The sequence below is a fragment of the Hemicordylus capensis genome, chromosome 2, assembly GCF_027244095.1.
Source record: "Hemicordylus capensis ecotype Gifberg chromosome 2, rHemCap1.1.pri, whole genome shotgun sequence".
In the NCBI taxonomy this organism is placed as follows: Eukaryota; Metazoa; Chordata; class Lepidosauria; order Squamata; family Cordylidae; genus Hemicordylus; species Hemicordylus capensis.
In genome coordinates this window covers 174142722-174163471 of record NC_069658.1, presented here as the reverse complement: position 1 = coordinate 174163471, position 20750 = coordinate 174142722, and the positions used below count along the sequence as shown (strand labels likewise).

At 45.3% G+C, this 20750-nt stretch overlaps 1 protein-coding gene across 7 annotated transcripts in view; it reads left to right on the top strand.

Annotated features, from left to right (window-relative positions):
• Positions 1-6342: 6342 nt before the first annotated feature.
• Positions 6343-20750, top strand: part of DOCK6 (dedicator of cytokinesis 6) — a 164227-nt gene continuing 149819 nt past the window's right edge. For 3 of the 7 annotated variants that reach the window (XM_053291864.1, XM_053291863.1, XM_053291862.1), the window contains exon 1: positions 6366-6638. In XM_053291864.1, coding sequence (XP_053147839.1) covers positions 6595-6638 — 44 coding nt within the window. In that variant the 5' untranslated portion in view covers positions 6366-6594. Of the gene's footprint in view, positions 6639-20750 lie in introns of all 7 variants that reach the window. The other 4 variants (XR_008315389.1, XR_008315388.1, XM_053291866.1 and 1 more) reach the window with 4 other exon arrangements.

The window sequence follows — 20750 nt, the reverse complement described above, 5'->3', positions numbered from 1 at the left end:
GAAAACTTCCAAGATGGGAGATGTTGCTATTGCTCTGGATACTGGGCAGCTTCTTTGAGCACTGACCTGCCTTTACATTTCAGAAATTAACCAGAGTTTAACCAGCCAGCGTGGTGTAGTGGTTAGAGTGCTGGACTAGGACCGGGGAGACCCGAGTTCAAATCCCCATTCAGCCATGAAACTAGCTGGGTGACTCTGGGACAGTCACTTCTCTCTCAGCCTAACCTACTTCACAGGGTTGTTGTGAAAGAGAAACTCAAGTACGTAGTACACCGCTCTGGGCTCCTTGGAGGAAGAGTGGGATATAAATGTAATAGTAATAATAATAATAATAATAATAATAATAAATCTGCCCTCCTATCATTAAACAATTGCCATGAGCCTTGCCAAATAGTTCTTACAGTTGTTTTTTTCTCCTTTTAAAAAATACCAGCATATTATTGAAAAAAACTATTTTTTTCTAGGCTTTCTCTGGGGCGGCGCACAGACCAATCGCGGGGAGAGGACAGACAGACAGCAAGAGACAAAACAAGGAATGAGGGAGGGAGACAGAACTATAGAGGGGAAAAAAGAAATAAAGAAGGAAAAAGAGAGAAGAGAGAGAAAGGAAAGAAAAGAACCAAAATAAACAAAGAGAGAGGAAAGGAAAATAAGAGAGATAAAAGTGAAGAACAAGGGGAGCAAAACAAAAGATAGAAAAAGAGAAAAAGGAAAACACACACAAAAGAAAACACCAGCCCCAAAGAACACGCCCATTATAGAAAGAAAAGAGAAAAAGATAACGAAAAGAATAAAACATATTTTTAAAAAAGAGAGAGAGAGAAGGAAAAGGAGAGCAAGAACAGGAAGGAAAGGAGAGAAAGGAAGAGAGACAGGGACAAAAAAAAAACACAAAAAAAGGGGCAATAGAAAGGAAGAACGCTAAAAGAGGGGGGAAAGCTAGCGCCCGTTATTATAACGGGCTTAAAAATACTAGTACTGTCATAATACTTTTTCTAATAATTCCTGATAGAAATTTGCCTTTATCGTTACTGGTATAAACTGAGGGCGGAATTACATATTACCGCAGCATATGCATATTCCCAAATCCCAGTGCAGAGATGAAGAGGGTATTGACGGGTGGGTGGGTTCAGTGTTTAATGTCTCTTTCTCTACTTATTCTTTCCTGCAATTTCCCCAGCTGATTTTTTTTCTCAGTTAGGCTTACTTCTGGGCTCAGGGCTCACCTGGGTGGGGAATTTTCAAGGAAGAACCAGTGAGCATGGAAAATGTTAAGCTGCTCCACTGCCTGCTGATTTCCCCATGTAAATTCCCCCCACCCCTGCATTTGCCTTCCAAGGACTGACATGTAGTTTGGAACCCCATCTTTTAATTGTAATGTAACATTCTGCCCTGAGTTGATGTTTTAGAGTCATAATGGATAGGTCACTAAGTTTTCCTTCCTTGATAGTCACATAGTCTGACCCATCAGCACACGCATGAATTTAGGATTCACACATGAATTTGTTCAAACATTCTTTGTCCAAACATCAGTCATTTTCAGCTCTCTGACATTGAATCTCTGCCCATTCACACTTGAGATCCTTTTGAAGCACTCCACAGTCTACCTGAGAGTGAATTATTGACATTATTTTAAAATTTTAATTTCACTTTTCATCCAAGAAACTCAGAGTGGAGCACAAGGTTCTTCCCCCGCCCTTCACCCTCAAAATAATCCCTGTGAGACAGGTTAGGCTGAGAGACAGACAGGCCAAGGTCAGCCACTAACCTTCATGACTCTGGAGATTGGACATGCTGCATCCCCGCAGTCCAAGCCAACACTATACTCACTACACTATGCTGGCTCTCTAATAATAATTTGGTTTCATCTGAGAATCTGGTTACCCTGCTGTTCTACGCTGACCTTTGATCATTTATTTATTTTATTTAACGAACATATTTATATCCCTCCCAAAACCTACGTCTCTGGGTGGCTCACAATAAAATACAAATTACAACAAAATAAAAAGGATAAAATCACAAGAATTTAAAATTTAAACAATGTTAAAACAGTATTTAATTAAAAGCCTGGGTTAACGAATGTGTCTTCTGACTTTTTTAAAAAGTCAGAGACAGTCCTTTAAAGCCAGAGATGGGGAGACTATTATTTCAGCAGGGAGCACATTCCAGAGCCTCAGGGCAGCAATAGAGAAGTCCTGACCCAGAGTAGCTACGTGGCAACTGAAGAAAAATCTCCCCTGATGATCTCAGTGGGCGGCAGGGTTCATAGTGAAGAAGACGCCCTCTTAAATTTATGAGCGAGTTAAATAGCAGCAGCCCAAAATATAAACCCTGGAGAAGCATTTTTTAAAAACTTCCCTGAAAACTGTCCTTGTTTGCTAAGTCACCTTAAGAGCTTTTGGTGAGAGAATATCCACACATTATGTTTAATACATGTACTATCTGTGTATATTCTACACATAGTTATTCACATTATTTTCATTGTACATACAGTAACTTGCATTTGAGGGAGCCAAGATTCCCTTTTAAAATGAATACATGTATAATCATTTACACAAAAACATGTACATACACCTATATATGCACAAGTGTCACACAGAGAGCTGGTCTTGTGGTAGCAAGCATGACTCGTCCCCATAGCTAAGCAGGGTCTGCCCTGGTTGCATATGAATGGGTGACTTGATGTGTGAGCACTGCAAGATATTCCCCTCAGGGGATGGAGCTGCCGCTCTGGGAAGAGCAGAAGGTTTCAAGTTCCCTCCCTGGCTTCTCCAAGATAGGGCTGAGAGATTCTTGCCTGCAACCTTGGAGAAGCCGCTGCCAGTCTGTGAAGACAATACTGAGCTAGATAGACCAATGGTCTGACTCAGTATATGGCAGTTTCCTATGTTCCTATGCTTTTTGAAAATCCAAGTATACTTTTCTTTCAGATCACATTGTCTTAATGTTTGTTCTCTTAGGTTTTTCAAAATGTTACTGAGGCAAGACCTTCCTCTGCAGAAGTCATGCTGATTCTTCTTTAGCAAGGCAAGGCTTGTTTTTGTATTATTACTTCTAATTTCAGTAATGCTAACAGGTCCCTAATCTCCCAAATTCATTTTTTAAACTGGGTGATACATTGGCTATCTTCCAACACTGCAGTTCGGAATAACGCTATATATATTAGTTAAAAAACCAATTTCACATTTGAGATATTTAACAACACTGATGTAAATGCCATCCATGGCCATTTGTGACTATTTAATTCATCAGTTTATTCTAAAACCATTCTTTATCACCTCTATCTGATAGAGTCATTTAAATACAGTTCCCAAAGGCAACATCTTCTTACCAAGATCTTCTCTTCTGCAGCTTGTTCTGTATCCTCCCTCTATGGAAGAACCTGGACATTATCATCAACTGCCAGGGACTTTGCTTCATCCCCTTACCTGCCTATACACCAGCATATGCCTATTCATATTGTATCTTTATTTGGATTTTAATTGTTAGGTGCTTTGGGAGCCAAACTTGGCTGCAAAGTGGGATATATATATACAAGACTGATGCAAACATTTGTTTCGCTGTTCTGCAGTTGTTTGATCTTCCTTCACAACTCCAGGCTAGAAGAAATAATGTGGTTTCTGCATAGTGCCAGGATTCTTCAGGCAGAATGTCCTGCTCTCTTCCTTGGTCGTCTCTGGTCCCCATCTGGTGTTTTTTTTGGCCACTGCCCTCCAGGCAGCTCCTCCTGAAGTCCTCTGGGGCAAAGGAGTAGGGCTAAGCAGCTAGAATTCACTCAGTCTTTGACACAGGTAAGCCTTTTTTTGCTGATAGTTGTATTTAAATACATTTTTATTATTTGTTCTTTTAATAATAATAATAATAATAATAATAATAATAATTATTATTATTATTATTTGATTTCTATACCGCCCTTCCAAAAATGGCTCAGAGCAGTTTACACAGAAAATAACAAACAAATAAGATGGAACCCTGTCCCCAAAGGGCTCGCAATCTAAAAAGAAACATAAGACACACACCAGCAACAGTCACTGGAAGTACTGTGCTGGGGGTGGATAGGGCCAGTTACTCTCCCCCTGCTAAATAAAGAGAATCACCAAGGTAAAAGGTGCCTCTTTGCCCAGTTAGCAGGGGTTAGATAACACTTTTACATAGTGCTTCAAATGCTTAATACACATTTCCTCTGGAATCTCTTAACAATAACCATGTAAGAAAAGTTAGTCTTGCTGATGGGTGGGGGCAGGGGTGTAGCTAGGGGAGAGGGGGCCGTGTTAGCCCCTCTCTCGGGCAGCCCCTCAGAGTGAGTGAGGGAAATAATGAAGAAAACAGGGAGGGGTGGAGCTGGGGGCCCCTCAGGAGCTCCGGTTCTTCAAACCTATTACAGCTACACCCCTGGCTGGGGGTGAGGCTCAGAAGAGGTGACCTAGTGACTTTGCATCTCACAGTGCAGTGCACTCTCTTAGGCACCACACTGGGTAGCTGTTCCTCAAAGTCCCTCTTGGCTTGACTTATTGTATCTTTTACAAGTGCTGTGTGTGTAAAGCAAAGGAAAAAGCTTCCCTCCTGCTGCCCCATGCATTCCATTCACTTAGCTCGTGTGCATGTTTAATAGTCATGTATAGGGGAGTATATATGAGTATGACTTACAGTGGGCAGACTCATCCATCACAGGTCCATCCATCGGTCTTCTTTCCCACCACCTCTGTGATATGGGAGATTTGTGAATGGAGTTTATTATTTATTCTATTTATATCCCACTCTTCCTCCAGTGAGCCTAGTTATGTTTATCCTCACAACCACCCTGTGAGATAGATTAGGTTGCGAGAACAGATAAGTGACTGCCCCAGAGTCACCCAGTGAGCTTCATGTCTAAACAAGGATTTGAACTCAGATCTCCCAAGTCCTAGTCCAACATTCTAACCTCTAAACCACATAGGTTTTTGACATTGTTTTCTATTTATTTATTTATTTTATTTAGTTCATTTTTATACTGCCCTAACCCAAGGTCTCAGGGTGGTTTTTATACAGGCAACTTTGGGTGGAGGGCTGATTTGGTTGCATCTAACCCTTTTCTCTGGCACCCCAGGCCCAATCTAAACCACCCCCCTGGAGTTATTTCCCTTTTGCAGTATTAGCTGCAAAAGGGGAAAATTTACAGACACCAAGGGAAGTGTCTGAAGGTTTTCCCTCCGTGGCTAATAGCAGCTTTGAAGGGCAACAGAGAGTCTGCATCAGGGAACCGGCACAGAGGAGAGGTTAGAACTCCTCCGCTGTGACACAACCCTGATCCAAATCAGCCCACTTCCACGGTATCTAGTCTGATTCTTAAAGAACAAACAGCAATAATAATAATAAAACCAACTGCCTTGGTAAGTACTGTGCCAGTTCTTACAGAAGCAACCCTTGTTCAGGATTTTTGACTTGAAGGCAAATCCTAAGGGAGAAAAAAGTTGAAAGAACTGAATGGGGAGGGGGGCTGGATTAAGGGAAGATGTGGGGCAAGCAGGGAATCTGCAGATGTTTAAGGTGAAATAGTTCTTCGCTGAATCTTCTGAGGACAGGACAAAAGGGTATGGTTTAGATTACATGGATTGCTTCCTTCCCAATTCAAACTCAGCACATCCTGTGGGAAATGCATACCTGGGCTACCCCGGGGTGGTTTATACTTTGTTTTTGAACACACATTGAATGGGGCAATTGGTCTACGAAAAGTCTTTCCTAGGATTTAGTCATTCAACCGAGATCAAAAGTTTCACCATTGACCTATGGTCCCCCTGATCAGCTTTATGGATCAGCTTTATGTAGGGCTGTAATGAAAGAATTCTTAGTCAAATCAAATATTAATTTTAGTAAATCAGTCAATCCATCCAATCTGCATACCTTTGCATAAGAGAACAATATTTCTGAATAGAACAATTCTTTCCTTGTTTTTGGATTATGCCGGCGCTGCATGGGTAACAGCACAGTAGGCATAATCTTAGAAGAGGTATTTACACGCAGGAGACACAGAAATGTCTCTTCTTCTAATATGGCACTTGAACATGTCTAAGAGCTTCGTTTCTGTGGACGCAAAGTATTGATGTGTCTGGAAGCCTTTTTGACCGATAGGCGTGGTAGGGAATGGCGGCGGCACAGCGATGAAGCCAGTGCACTCTGTCCATGCTCAGAGGCATTCTTGTTGTTACTATTACATGCGTGCTATTCCAGAGCTGACTGAGCAGCTTTGTTGGCTCGAACAGATCCTTCATCCCGTCCATATTCGTATGTGCGTCCCCGCCACCTAGGCAAGGAAAAGAGCGCGGATTCCTGACGGAAGAAAGCAGGGAAAGAGGAAGGACCTGACTCTCTGACTCCGCCTGAACTCGTCCCTGGGTAGCCGGCAGGGGGCGCTTCGGCCCTGCTGCTGCTGCTGGTGCCGCAGACCCCGCCCCCTCCTCGGTGCCTGTCGGCGGCAGCCGCGATTCGGTCAGCTCTGTCTGCTTAGCAGCTCCTCCGTTGCAGGACTGTGGTGGCCGCCGAAGACAGCGCCTCCCGCCCGCCCGCCCGCTGTCTGAGGCTCCCGAGTCGGAGGAACGCTGGGCGGAGAGCGAGAGGATGGCGGCTCCGGAGCGAAGGGCCTTCGCGCACCGCATCAACCGGTGAGGGTGGGAGAACGAAGGGGACCTCTCAGTCGCGTTGCCTGCCCGCCCCGGAAGGGTAACGGGGGAAGGGAGCCAGGCAGGCAGCCTCTGAGCCCCACTGGGGCGGGGCGGGGCGGGGAGGGGGCCCTCTGTGCGCCCCTGATCCCTCCCTCTGCCCGCAGCCAGGTCGAGGAGGGAGAGTCTAGCCAGATGCCCCTGCCGTCCGTCTGCCTTCACGATCCCCCCCGGCTGGCTGGCTGGCTGTGTGGTTATCTTCCCCTTCTGTCCTTCCCCACACGGGCGCGCGCGCTCCTAACCCAGCCAGCCTTGCAGAAATACGCCCACAAAAATCTTCCTGGTCTCACCTGGAGGCAAGAATTACTTGCTGGGCTACCCGATGAGAAGCTTTTTACCAGCCTTGGGGCGGGGCCACGGCTTAGTGGCAGGCAGAGCACTTGCTTTGCACACAGAAGGTGGTCCCTGCCAGGTTTAATCCTCGGTGTCTTCAGGTAGGGTTGCAAAAGGAAAACGCTCTGCCTGAAACCCGGGAGAGCTGCCGCCAGTCAGTATAAAGCAGTGGGGTCAAACGCAAATCTGGATTTGATGGCTGGATTTGATTCCAGTGCACTTCCAGGGGGCCGCAGGCTGCCTTCTCACACCTGCCTTCCTGCTCCTCCACCTTCTTCCTTCCTCTCTCCTCTCTTTCTACCAGAATATGCTCAGGGGAAGGTTGACTTTGGGGGGCGGGGGAAGAAATTTTTCATACTTTCCCATGACCTGCAGATACCAAATTTTGCATGCAGAATCCTGCCACTCAGATTAGCTGAATGCATTACTTTTTTACACCAGAATATGCTCAGAAGACGCTTATTGCCAAATAATAAATCCAAACTTTACATAGTTCCCCAGGGCTTGCCACAAAAACACGACATGGTGTATAGAAAGTTCTTTAAAAATAATATTCTGAATTGTAAAATAAATACTTTTCTATGACCTGCAGATACCTCAGCCAGCCAGCTCACTAGCTCTCCCTCCCCACCCTCCTCTCATTGAACTCTTTTGGCTGCAGCAGCTCGGCTGGCTTCCTGCTGCCCTCGCCGGCCCCTGAAGCTTCTTGGTGGCAGCGGAGGCAGAAATGGCTCAGGGCTTGGGGACTGGAGAGTGCAGCCTTGCAGTCTGGGACTTTGACAGCCCCGGTAGAGACAATACTGAGTGAGATTAACCTCCAGTTATAAGGCAGATTTGTTTTTTTAGCCTCACCCTTACCAAAATAACTTGCCTGTTTCCTCCATCCTGAGGACTGCTACACAATCAAGTGATTGCTTGTGGCCATTCAGTACCTCTCAGCTACACCCAATTGTTTTGGTTGTGTGTTCAAAAGTGAGGTGTAAGAGGAATGAAACATTGAGTCTTTCCATGATGAGCTCTTTCTGTATGCACGTGTTTGGCAAGATTGTAGTCCCAATAGCTGCTGCAAATTATGAGCAAGTGTCCAGTGGTTAATGGCCATTCTAGGTTCATTAATCTGCAATCAAATCTAGTGTGCACATCTAATTCAGAGCCTTTGTCCTATTATTATTTCTATAATGACATCAGTGTGCATGATGCCTTTTACGAGTAACAACAAAAAGACAGCTCCCTGCCCTGAGGAGTTTACAGTCTAAAATTTGATATAGGAAGCTGCAGACGGCAGCAGGGAAGAAGATGGATGGAGAAGTCTCTGAGGTTGTTCACATGATCAAATTGTGTGCCCACAGCCACACAGCTGGGCGTGGCGCGGCCGCCTGGAGGCTGGGGAAACGCAGTTCGGCCTCCAGAAATCCCACAATGAACCACACGAGTGCAGTGCATTGGGGGATTTCCCTGCTTTTGGATGCTCTAGCCACCTGGCTCTATGAACGCTCAGGCTGCATTTGACTTGAATTCAGATCTAAGATTAATTTTTGAGATTGGTGAAAGAGTCTGGATTGGGTTTACACGGCATTCTGTGAGGGAGCATACATGTTGCTGGGATCTCCATTTTTTGTATACTTGACAATTCTGTGATCATGAGAACCAGCCCACACCCCACAGTATGTTGTTTTATTTTAGTTTCTTCTTTTCTTTGGAGAGAGCTGGGGATGAAAACAAACTAGTATTCTCTCTCATCCCACCTTTGCTTAATTTAAATACAGAGTAAATGGTTTTGTTTATTTACAGATGGGATCTGAAACTCTTGGAGCTTCCCAGCCTAGGCAAAAATAAGCATTTAGAAACTGTTAACTCCCAGGCAAGCTTTAAGAACAATGATTTTTGAGCACATGAAATGCACACATATACTTGCTTGTGGAATAGTTTCCCCACAGACTTTTGAAGATGTATCTGTTCATGCCACACTGGCACCCTGAACACTGGTCTGTATTTTGAGGGTGGGGGGAAAAAGTGCTCTCTGGAATCAGGGTATCCATACAGCTGAATATGTGTATCTGCAAAATAAGAGGATGTTTGACTGATGTAGCTATATAGCATATGGAAGATGTAGATATGCAGCATATTCTTCCAATATTGAAATAGCTAATTAACTACAACTACTACTATGGATATTTATATACCACTTTTCAACCAAAGTTCTCAGTGGTTTATATGGGGGGGGGAAGCATACATAATTAACAGTATTGCATCCCCATATTACATTTATAGTTCTGATGATCTCCAGATAATCTTTGTTTAAGTGTTAGGTTTGTTATGCTTCATGGTAAACTGCTTTGTTCAAATTTTTATTTATCTATTTTGATAGCATTGTAAAATACTGAGCTCTGAATGGGGAACTCTGATTTAAATCTTGCATCTGCCTCAACCTCACTAAATGGCTTTGAGTAGCTCATTAATCCTTGGCTTTTGTGGACTGCGGAAGTCATTTTGATTCCTAATATCTTTCTCCAGGGAAGGGAGTTGCTGTCTTCCCTAGAGGATCACTCCTACCTGCTCCCAGCTCTTGGCTTCATGTTTCATACACTCCACACACTTCACACCCATTTGCCTACAGTGGAGTCTGCCTGCTGCATCTCTGCATGATTCAGTGTTCTGGCCTTGCCTCCTCCTAATCGGAAGGCATGCTTGCATGAGACACTTCTTTAGAAACACAGAGGGCTGGGCTCCCTGAGAGTGGACAATTCTTGTCCTTACACATTGACATTTCTATTAATCCTTCTGAGCCTTTGGAGTGAATAATAATATTATAATTCAGAAAAAAATCCATTATAATTCAGAAAAAAGCCCCATGCCTCGGCTGTCAAAAGGTTGGGAGAGCTAGCTGGATGTTAGCTACCTTTGTTTGTATGAAGATTAAGGCAGGATATATGTGTTTTCAGTAAACATATAAAACAAGGAGAGGCCTTGACAGAGCCCTGGTGCTTATATCACCTTAAGCAACAATTTCCTCCTTTTACGTGTCCAAAGATGAGCTCAGTTTTGTGCAGGTCAGGGACATATCCTTGTGTGGAGGCACCTAACCCCTTGGAGTGTGTGATAGGAGGACTTTGGAGAGAAGGAAAAGAAGCCCAGCAAGGAGGACAGAGAGAAGAGTGCCTGCCTTTGCTGCTCAGTCTTTGCTGCTAGTTTCCACCTAGAATTAATCTCTTCTCATTCTCTCTTCTTCCCCCCCCCCGCCCTCTATCTTGTCCCTTTTTTAAATGGCAAAAAAATTGGCATGTTGCACAGTGTGTGGTGCTTTATATTTCCCAGCAATAATTTGGCATGCCACACTTTGTATGGCACTGGGTATAGCCCTCCAAACTTTGGCCAACATCATCTTTAGCCCAGGTACATACTTTAGTCCAGGTGTGAAAGGTGACAACCATACCACACTAGATCAAACATCTGTCAGATCACAACATGTTACTGTAAATATAACATCCACTGGAAAATGTAGGTATTTCCTAATTTTTTCATAAGTTAGGGGTTACATGCTACTTAAAAGGTTGAGAAAGACTGGATAGATGTTTGTAGCATGAGGGAAACTAACTTCATGGTATAAATATATAGCCCGAGTTCCTCAGAAGCTGTCCTTGGGGAGCATGAAAATGCAGCTTATTCCTAGTTCAGTAGAGAGCAAATAGATGAGGAAGCTGGTTGATAAGAAGTCCTAGTTATTGTGAGATGAAATCTTTGGGGGTAGCGAGAGAGGAGCATTTTCTGTCTTGCAGATGAAATAAGTGCTGGAGAATAGAGGTTTGGCCAGAAAAGCCCCAAATACACAATAAACTACATTTTAAAGGCCTCTGAAGATGGAAAGGGAGCTTTGCTTTGTCTCTTGGCTGATTTCTTCCTTGGGAATGTTTGCCTGGTAAGAGATCACATTGCAAGCTCTGGAGTAAACATGTTTGTATGCAGTGAACTAGCAATGAACGCTTACATCTCAGTCCCATCAACCCTTCAGTATATAAATTCTTTTATGAGAAGAAAGGAAGGAAGCGGTGTCTTCCCCCATTCTTGCCAGGAGGGGACTTTGGCAGTTGTGCTGTGATTGGTTTTTTTTTTGTCTGTTAATTTTCATGTTTCCTGCTTTTGCTTCCTTTTGGCTGATCACTGGAAAGTTCAAGCAGATGTTTTTGGAACGGAGCCTAATGGTTATTGCTGTTGCTTGAGTGGCTTGTCTTGACCCCTCCTTTTGCACTCATTTAGATCTGAGCAGCAGTTTCTGGTGGCTGAACTGTGGGTCCTGCTCATAAACCAAAATTCTCTCTCTCTTTCTGCCACCCCACCCTTTCCCTCCTCAGCTGCTAGTGGGCAAAAAAATAAAAACAACAACTGTTTGTGAATCAGATAGTGCTGTGTGGTGCCTCAGGGTGACTTCATGCTGGCAGACATTGGGGATGAATAATTCAGGATGGCTTCTCCAATCATCTCTGGCTCTTATTTATTTATTTATTTGTTTGATTTTTATACCGCCCTTCTAAGCTGGCTCAGGGAGGTTTACAATTAAAAAACAGAAATCATTAAAAACAATTAAAACAGAAATACAAATATAAACACCAATTTAAAAACATCTTAAAAAACAATTAAACTATCAAAACAATTAAAACCCTGAAAACCAGGTTAACATTAAAACAATTAAAACTAATTAAAAACCCTAAAAGGCCAGGCCAAACAGATGGGTTTTAAGGGTTCTCTTGAAGGTCAGTAAAGAATTAAGATTACAAATTTCTGCAGGGAGTGCATTCCACAGCCCAGGAGCAGCTACAGAGAAGGCCCGCCTCTGAGTCGCCACCAAACGAACCGGTGGTAACTGGAGAAGGACCTCCCCAGATGACCTTAACGTGCGGTGGGGATCAAGTAAAAGAAGGCGCTCTCTAAGATATCTCTGACCCAAGCCGTTCAGGGCTTTAAGAGTAATAACCAGCACTTTGTATTTTGCCCGGAAACATATTGGCAGCCAGTGTAACTGTTTCAAAACAGGCATCATATGGTCTCTCCGGGTTGCCCCAGAGACCAATCTGGCTGCCGCATTCTGAACTAACTGAAGTTTCCGGACTATGTACAAAGGCAGCCCCACGTAGAGTGCATTGCAATAGTCAAGCTGAGAGGTTACCAGCTGATGCACCACTGTTTTGAGGTCTTCCTCTTCGAGGAATGGGCGCAGCTGTCGAATCAGCCGAAGCTGACAGAAAGCACTCCTGGCCATGGCCTCCACCTGAGATACCAGGATGAGGCCTGGGTCCAGGAGTACTCCCAAGCTGTGCACCTGCTCCTTCTGGGGGAGTGTAACCCCATCCAGCACAGGAAGATCTAACTCACCCCTCAGATTCTGAGCCCCCACAATGAACACCTCAGTCTTGCTTGGATTCAGCTTCAATTTGTTCTCCCTCATCCAGCCCATTACTGCCTGTAGGCAGGCATTTAGAGAATGAGTGCCATTTCCTGAAGATGAAAAGGAGAAGTAGATATGGGTGTCATCAGCATACTGATAACACCCAAGCACCAAACCTCCTGATGACCTCACCCATCGGTTTCATGTAGATGTTAAAAAGCATTGGTGACAGAATGGAGCCCTGAGGGACTCCATATAACAGCTCCTGTTTTGAGGAGCAACTGTCACCAAGCTCCACCATCTGGAATCTACCTGAGAGATAGGAGTGGAACCACTGCAAAGCAGTGCCCCCTATCTCCAACTCCCCCAGGCGATCCAGAAGGATACCATGGTCGATGGTATCGAACGCCGCCGAGAGATCCAGAAGAACCAGCAGAGTCACACTCCCTCTGTTGATTCCCCGGTTAAGGTCATCCGTCAGGCCGACCAAGGCATTCTCAACCCCATAGCCAGCTCTAAAGCCAGTTTGAAATGGGTCTAGATAATCAGTTTCCAAGTCTGCCTGGAGCTGGTCGGCCACCACCCTCTCAATCACCTTGCCCAACCAAGGGAGATTGGAGATTGGCCTTTAGCTGACCATCACTAAGGGGTCCAGGGAAGGCTTCTTTAAGAGTGGTCTAACCATTGCCTCCTTCAGGCAGGGGGGCACCCTACCCTCCCTCAGCGATGCATTTACGATATTAACTAGGCCACCTCCAACAATCTCCCTGCTAGGTAGAAGCAGCCAAGTCGGGCAAGGATCCAGAGAACAAGTGGTAGACCGCACCGCCCCAAGCAGCTTGTCCACATCCTCAGGAGTCACAGATTGAAACTGATCCAATCTAATACTGCAAGAGGAATTGCTGGACACTTCCTCCATCCATAGACAAGTCAGCCCGAATACAGGAGATCTTATTAGCAAAGAACTCATTAAAGGCATCACAATAGAGCAACTCCGGGGACTGATTGGAAGTAGAAGGAGCAGAAACCAAACTCCTCACAACCCGGGATAGCTCCGCTGAGCGTAAACCTGCAGCCACAATGCGCGCAGACCAGAATCTCTTTTTTGCTGTGCGCACTGCCACCGCATAAGCCTTCAAATGGGTCACATGCTGAATCCTGTCAGATTCGAACTGAGTTTTCCTCCACTTGCGCTCTAGTCGCCTACCCAACCGCTTCGGACCCCGCAGCTCCTCAGTATACTCTTGGCTTTCACTTTTCTCACCAAGGCCCTGAAGGGGCTGTAAAGGTGAATTGGAGAAATATGGGTGCACTCGCCAACCCACACAGAGCACCTGTGTGCTCTTTGGGGCTGGCTGTTCTCTCCTTCCTCCCTCCTCTCTCTTGTCCTCCCTCCTCACCCCGTCCAACTCCGTGGCTGGGCGCGCCGCCGCTACCTGGCCTCCGCAGCCGGGTGTGCTGCCGCTGCCTGGCCTCCGTGGCCGGGCTGGGCCCGCCACTGCCACTTGTCTCCGCGGCTGGCCCACCACTTGCCTCCTGGGTGCGCCTCAGCCAATCAGGCGCCTTCTCCGCCCAGCCAATCAGCTGGGTGCCGGGGCGCACATTCTAAGGCACACCCCGGAGAATTAATAATATAGATGTGCATGTGCTCAACCATTACGTTGGGAGAAGGCATGTGCACCTTTATTCTCCATAGGGGCACTATAACTGAAGATTCATCATATTCAAGAGAGATTCAGAATAGATGAGAAGATAAAATTGTATTTGACTGGCCCACCTTCTGCCATGAAAGCCTATGCATGCTATTATGGTACACAGAGCTCTTTACCAGGCACAGTTTATTTTATTTATTTATTCATCCATTCACTCAACCAGACATTTGACAGGGCCAGACTTTCTTAATCTGAGCAACAGAGTTGTGCTGTGTGCTTTTACATGGTTAACTCGCTAACATGTAGAACAAGGAGGGATGCAGCACCTCAGTAGTGAACTTGAGGCATTCTGCTAATAGCGTTCCCATCACTACAAGGGCTTGTACTTTCCAGTCAACAGTGTTAACTCAGTCAGTGTATGTAACCCTGTGCTAAAATAACCCTTGGCTGTCATTGAAACTGTTGTGGTCTGTTGAAATCTGGTTAAAGCACCATTGGAAAGGAAATAACACTATATACAGAATCAAACATAACTGGTGTTTTTTAGGGCTGTGGTGGGCTGATTTCTGTTTTGTGTGATCTCCTTTTAAAAATATTAGAATTTTACTGGACAAAATGTAAGAATGATACCGCAGAACACTTGCGGCTAAAAAAACCCCTCGTGTTAAATGACCCTGGATATTTCACTCTTGCTTAAGAACATTAGGAGTGACTTGCTGGATCAGATCCAGTCCAGCACTTTTTTGCAAGAATCCTAGCCACCAGTACATACTAGGTATTCCACCAGAAATTGGATCACATTCTATTTTCTTAGAGGATACCTTTTTCAGAGTGGGAAGCCTAGTTCTGTGATCCTTTTCTTGAAACTAGGTTGGCTGTAACAGACGGAGAAGCCCTTTTTGTGGTAGTACATACCCTTTGGAATTCCCTGTCCAGGAAAATCTGCTGAACCATCTCCTTGCTCTATTTCTGCCAATAGGTGAAAGTGCTTTAATTTGAGGGTCTTTCTTGGCTGCTGGTGTCCCTTTAACCAGGAAAGATCCTGGCTATTTTTATTTATTTTGTATTTTATTTGTATAAGTTTTTTTGTATTAGATGAGTAATGGCTGTATTAGATGAGTGATTTATTTTTATAAGGTATTTTGTATTAGATTAGTAATTATAGCAGCTTCCCCTTTCTGCTACAATATTTATATTGTATATACAAAATTTATTGTAGCAGAAAAGAGAAGCTGCCATAATTTTTCAGGCTTTTGTTTGGAAATGTGTAAGGTAGGAATTTGCAGCTTAAAAACCAGAACGAAAGAATGCTAGTTACTGTGTGTCTGTGTGTGTCTGAGAAATATATATCTTCCTTATTGAGCAAGCTGATTTCTAGGTCTCTGGTTATACAGAAATTACAGCCTCTTCCTTAAACTGCTGTGTTGATTTAATCTCCAGTATGACTGGGCAGGAAGATGCAGGCAGGGATGAGTGCAGAGTGAAGTTGCCAGTGTCGGTGTATGACTGACCCCCTTTGTTATTGCCTTGTTGTGAGTAGGGATGTTCACGGAACCGGGCGGGGGTGGCTCGAGGGGGTGGGGGGGTGCCACTTTAAGGGTGGGGGAGGGTGCACTTACCCCTCTCCCTGCTTTCCCCCCCGCCGGCACTTGTTTTCCAGAAAAGCCTTCGGGGCAGCAGCACAAAACTAGCACAAAAATGTGGTAGCGGTTTTGTGGGGCTCCTCATAGAGTTAAGAGGGAATATGGAAATATTATCCCCCACACCCACCTCTGGATTTCCTGGGAACCACAACTTGGAGTGTCCATTACACCCCTTAAGGAGCTGGCACAAAACTCAAGATTTGTGGCACAAAACTCTGGTAGAGGTTTTCAGGGGACATGGCAATGCTCATTTTTTTTTGTGTTTCAGAGGAAATAGAGGCAGTGCTATCCTGAAGTATGTATAACAAAATTGAGAAAGCTGTGAAATATCTTATGTGGACTTAGAAATTGAAACTTTAAAACAAGTTGTTCTAGTAAGAACTAATCATCCTACTATCCTTTCACATGGGAGGAGAGCTGGTCTTGTGGCAGCAAGCATGACTTGTCCCCATAGCTAAGCAGGGTCTGCCCTGGCTGCATCTGAATGGGAGACTTGAATGGGAGTATTGTCTTCGCAGACTGGCAGTGGCTTCTCCAAGGTGGCAGGCAGGAATCTCTCTTAGCCCTATGTTGGAGAAGCCAGGGAGGGAACTTGAAACCTTCTGCTCTTCCCAGAGCGGCTCCATCCCCTGAGGGGAATATCTTGCAGTGCTCACACATCAAGTCTCCCATTCAGATGCAACCAGGGCAGACCCTGCTTAGCTATGGGGACAAGTCATGCTTGCTACCACCAGGCCAGCTCTCCTCCCTTGCTCAACTGTTTTCGTCCTGCCCCTTTTCTGTTTCAGTTTCTCTCTCCAAGTCACCCTCCCTTCCTCCACATTTACCTTCAAAAACAAGCATCTGGAGCCTTGCAGAGGAAAAAGAAAGATTAGTGATTAAGCACCCCTTCCCTCACAACTGCTCTGTGTTCCAGTTCACTCTCCTGAAACTGCATTTCCCTAATAGAAGCTGTATTTAATAGGCAAATGCTGTTTCAGGAGAGTGAACGGGAACACAGAGCAGTTGTGAGGGAAGGGGTGCTTAATCACTAATCTTTCTTTTAACCATTAGTCTGCTAGCCACTGAAGTCCCATCCTTCCTTTGGAACTGGAACTGGAAGCATGTTTTCAGGCGGCTCGGGTCACAAAGGCTAGACACCTATTCGTTGGAGGCTAGGGAAAACGAGCTACTTAATAAAACCCACAAATGCAAGTATTTTGATAAGCTATCTACCTTCTTTGTTCATGGCCCCATTCAAGATCTTTGTGAGGCTTTGGTTGCGCAAAAGGAAGTGCTCTCATAATGCCACTGGAATTATTTGCATGCTAATTGATCCAAGAGGAATGTTTATGTTCAGATTTTATAACGCTTTAAGAACCTGTCCGCCCCCAACTGCTAATCCAGAGGTTGGCCACCTTTCAGCAGTGGTGTGCCAAGTCTTCAGGGGTGGCTCAAGGAGGGGTGCTGCTTGAAGCAAAGCTGGCACTTCTGCCTCGCTAGCCCCACCCGCTGTGTCAGCCAGGCCACAACGTGGTCCCTCCCTCACCACCACCCTTCACGTCACTGGCCACATCACCGGCCAAGCCCCCAGCCACTGGACTCGCCACCATGCTAATCGTTGCCTCTCTTTTTCTTGGTGCCGTTCAGTGCTGCTCTTCAGCTGGCATGGAACTGGTTCGGAGGCCCTTTATGGGTCCCAATGGCAGGTGGTTCCACCAGTTCAACGGGGGGGGCAGCTTTAAGGGCGGGGGAGGATGCACTTACAACCCCCCCCCCGCCGTGTTTCCCCCGCCGGTGCTCGGTTTCTTAAACATCCATCGGCATGGCAGTGTAACTCCCTGCCGCCCCCTTCTACGTTTTCCGGAAGTAGCGGGTGTGCCTGTGCATGTCACACGAGCACGCCTGATGTGCACACAGGCATGTCCAATACTTCTGGGTACTTCCGGAAAATGTAGCAAAGGGGGCGGCAGGGAGGTATGTTTAAGAAACCGAGTGCCGCCGGGGAAAACGCTGCGGGGGGGGGGGGAGTGCATCCTCCTCCGCCCCTAAAGTTGCATCGCCCCCCCGCCTGTTGAACTGGCCCCCGCTGGTTCCGTGCAGATCCCTAATGCACACAAGGAAGACTGGCTGTTGTGATGCCCATTGCCTGCCTCTGGCTGGCATGTCACTGTTTGCAATAGCAGGCAGTGGACATCCAGGGTCAGAGCAGTGGTTTCTCTGGCTGGGCCAGCTGGCTCTCTCTCTCACACATGTGCTCGTGTTCAGTTTTTCATAGCAAACATGTTCAAGAGAATGTGAGCCAGCCTGCTGACACAGCCAGAGAGACCACCGCTACCAATCCTGGATTTCCTCTGCTTGTTACTACTACTACTACTACTACTATTCTTCATTCGATTTCTATACCACCCTTCCAGCAATGGCTCAGGGTGTTTTACACAAAGAAATAATTAAAAAAAACAAGTTTTTTGCTTGTTACAGTAAACAGTGATGTGTCAGCTGGAGGCAGGCAGCAGGCATCGTAGCAGCCAGTTTTTCTAGCAGTGTGAGTGCTATGCAAAATCATTTGGTGTGCCATTTTTAACGTGTGCCATAGGTTGCTGACTTCTGTGCTGAACTATCTGATTAGTTTGTTGTGAGGCCACTCTGAGTTCTTTGGAAAATATGTGAGATGCAAATGCAATCTGTAATAACTTTCAGAGGTCATTATCTCAGGTGTCATCCTTAGATTGCAAGAAAAAAGAATTTCAGTATTTTTTATTTTTCAGAGGCATCTGTTGCCAATGCTCTTGGGTTGTTCACAGGCTACTGCCTTCTTTTATGGAACACTGAAACTTACTCAACAGGGACTGATTGCATGTGTATTTACTTAAGTTGCAGTTCTATGCATGACTACTTGAAAACAAATCTCACTGAGTTCAATGGGGCTTATTTCCAGGTAGATGCACTTAGAATTGCAGTCATAGTTGCTTATGCTTGACTTGAGCCCATGGGCAAGAGATCTTAATGAACATGGTGGGGGAAGTAAGGAGAGGTTTTTCTTACAGTTACGCAGCGGGGAAGCAACTTCCTAGGGAGCAAGAGGTTGCTGGTTCGAATGCCCTGAACACACCTATATCGGGCAGCACCAATATAGGAAGATTCTGAAAGGCATCATCTCCTACTGCACAGGAGGAGGCAATGGTAAACCCCTCCTGTATTCTACCAAAGAAAACCACATGGCTCTGTGGTCGCCAGGAGTTGACACTGACTTAATGGAACAACAACAACCTTCTTCTGCATGCAGATGTCTCTCTTTAGCCTTGTCTATCTATTCCTCTTTTCTGAGAATTGGTGTAGCTAAAATTTGTAAATGATAGCACTTGAATGATGTGAACAGAAGACTATAAGTCGCTTCATATGAGCATCAGAACCTGGGTTATCTGCCTCTACCTCAAGGTTGCTTGCTCATGTGAAGCAGGACAAAAAACCTAAGCCCTGGTAGTCTGAATCTGGGTAGTCCTGTTTCTAATCCTCAGTCTTAACCCAGGTTAGTGCAAAGCAGAGCCCCTGGTATTATCAGGAGGAGAGCAACTGGTATTAGCAGGGGGAGAGCAACTGACCCTATCTACTCCCAGCACAGTACCCCTCCAGTGGCTGTTGCTGGGGTCTATCTTATGTTTCTTTTTAGATTGTGAGCACTTTGCGGACAGGGAGCCATCTTATTTATTTATTTATGTATTTATTATTTCTTTGTGTAAACCTAAGGGGTATACTCGTGGGTCAAATGAGCCATAACCCAAAATTTGGCTTTAAAAAAGCCAAATCTCGCAACAGAGCTTTGGAAGCTTTTATTGAAAAGTGGTATATAAATATTTGTTGTAGTTTTAGTAGTTGGTATGAGATTGTTGATCGTGTATCCGCTTTCTGCTCTGTTTGGAGCTCCTGGCCGCTGGCTGCCATGTTTGTTAGAGAGCACTGCAGCTGGAGGGGCTGTGATCTGTGAATATGCCTCTCTACACAGTCCACTCTATGATCACGTGCTCAAAAAAGGCTTGAATGGGGCTTGTCCTACCTCCTTCCCCCAATCAGAGGTTTAAAGCCCTTGGGAATGGGTTATGTGAGAGAGAGTGCCTTGCCTCATATGTCCCAACTTGGACCTTAAGATCTTCTTCAGAGGCCCTGCTCCAGTGCCTCTGCCAAATGAGGTGAGGCAGGTGGCTACTAGGGAGAGGGCCTTTTTCAGGGTTCATTCATTCATTCGTTCATTCATTCATTCATTCGTTCGTTCATTCATTTGAGTTCACCTTGTTTATGGAAAAGCCTTACCAGTGAGATTTGCCTGATTTCATCACTTTGTTTTTCTAGACACCAGGTAAAGACCTTTCTGTTCACTCAGGCCCTTTAAATTTGATTTTTAAAATTTGACTTTTAAGAAGTGTTTAAATGGTTTTGTACTGTATTTGTGTGTGTGTGTGTTGTGATTTCATGTATTTTATGTCTTTTAATTTGATGTTTTAATGGTGTATTGTGAGCTGCCCAGAGAACAATTTGTTATGGGATGGCTATCAAATTGTTATTGTTAAGGCACAGCAGAGTGCTGGGAGGCTGTATGTGTGTCATGCTTGCATTATTTTCTGTCCTGTTTTTAGCTTTGAAATTTCCCTCTTATTTGACCTTGGGCATATCTCATTCTTAGCGTTGTAGTTGGTGCGTGTGTATGTGTTTGTGTGTGTGTGTGTGGGGGGGCATCAAGCATTTCCTTGGGTGTTGCTGGGAGCTGCTTGCTTGGCTTTGTTACTGTCGTCTATGCCAATCCATTTTTTCCAGTACAGGGACATAGAGTGGTCTGGATTGCTGAGGATCTGAGTGGATGGACTGAGCTGTCATGCATCATGCAGGCAGCTGTAATTGGATGGCCTTTTGGATCCTTCCCAGCCGGCGATGTGGCTCCACCACCTCCCCACGATGTTTTCTTTCTGGCCATGTTTTCTTTCTGTGCGTTGTTCTGTGTGAATTTACTGATAAAGCAACTTCCTTAGCTGAAGGAAAGGGCAAGGTAGTTTCCTGGATCAGTCCCCAAGAGTCC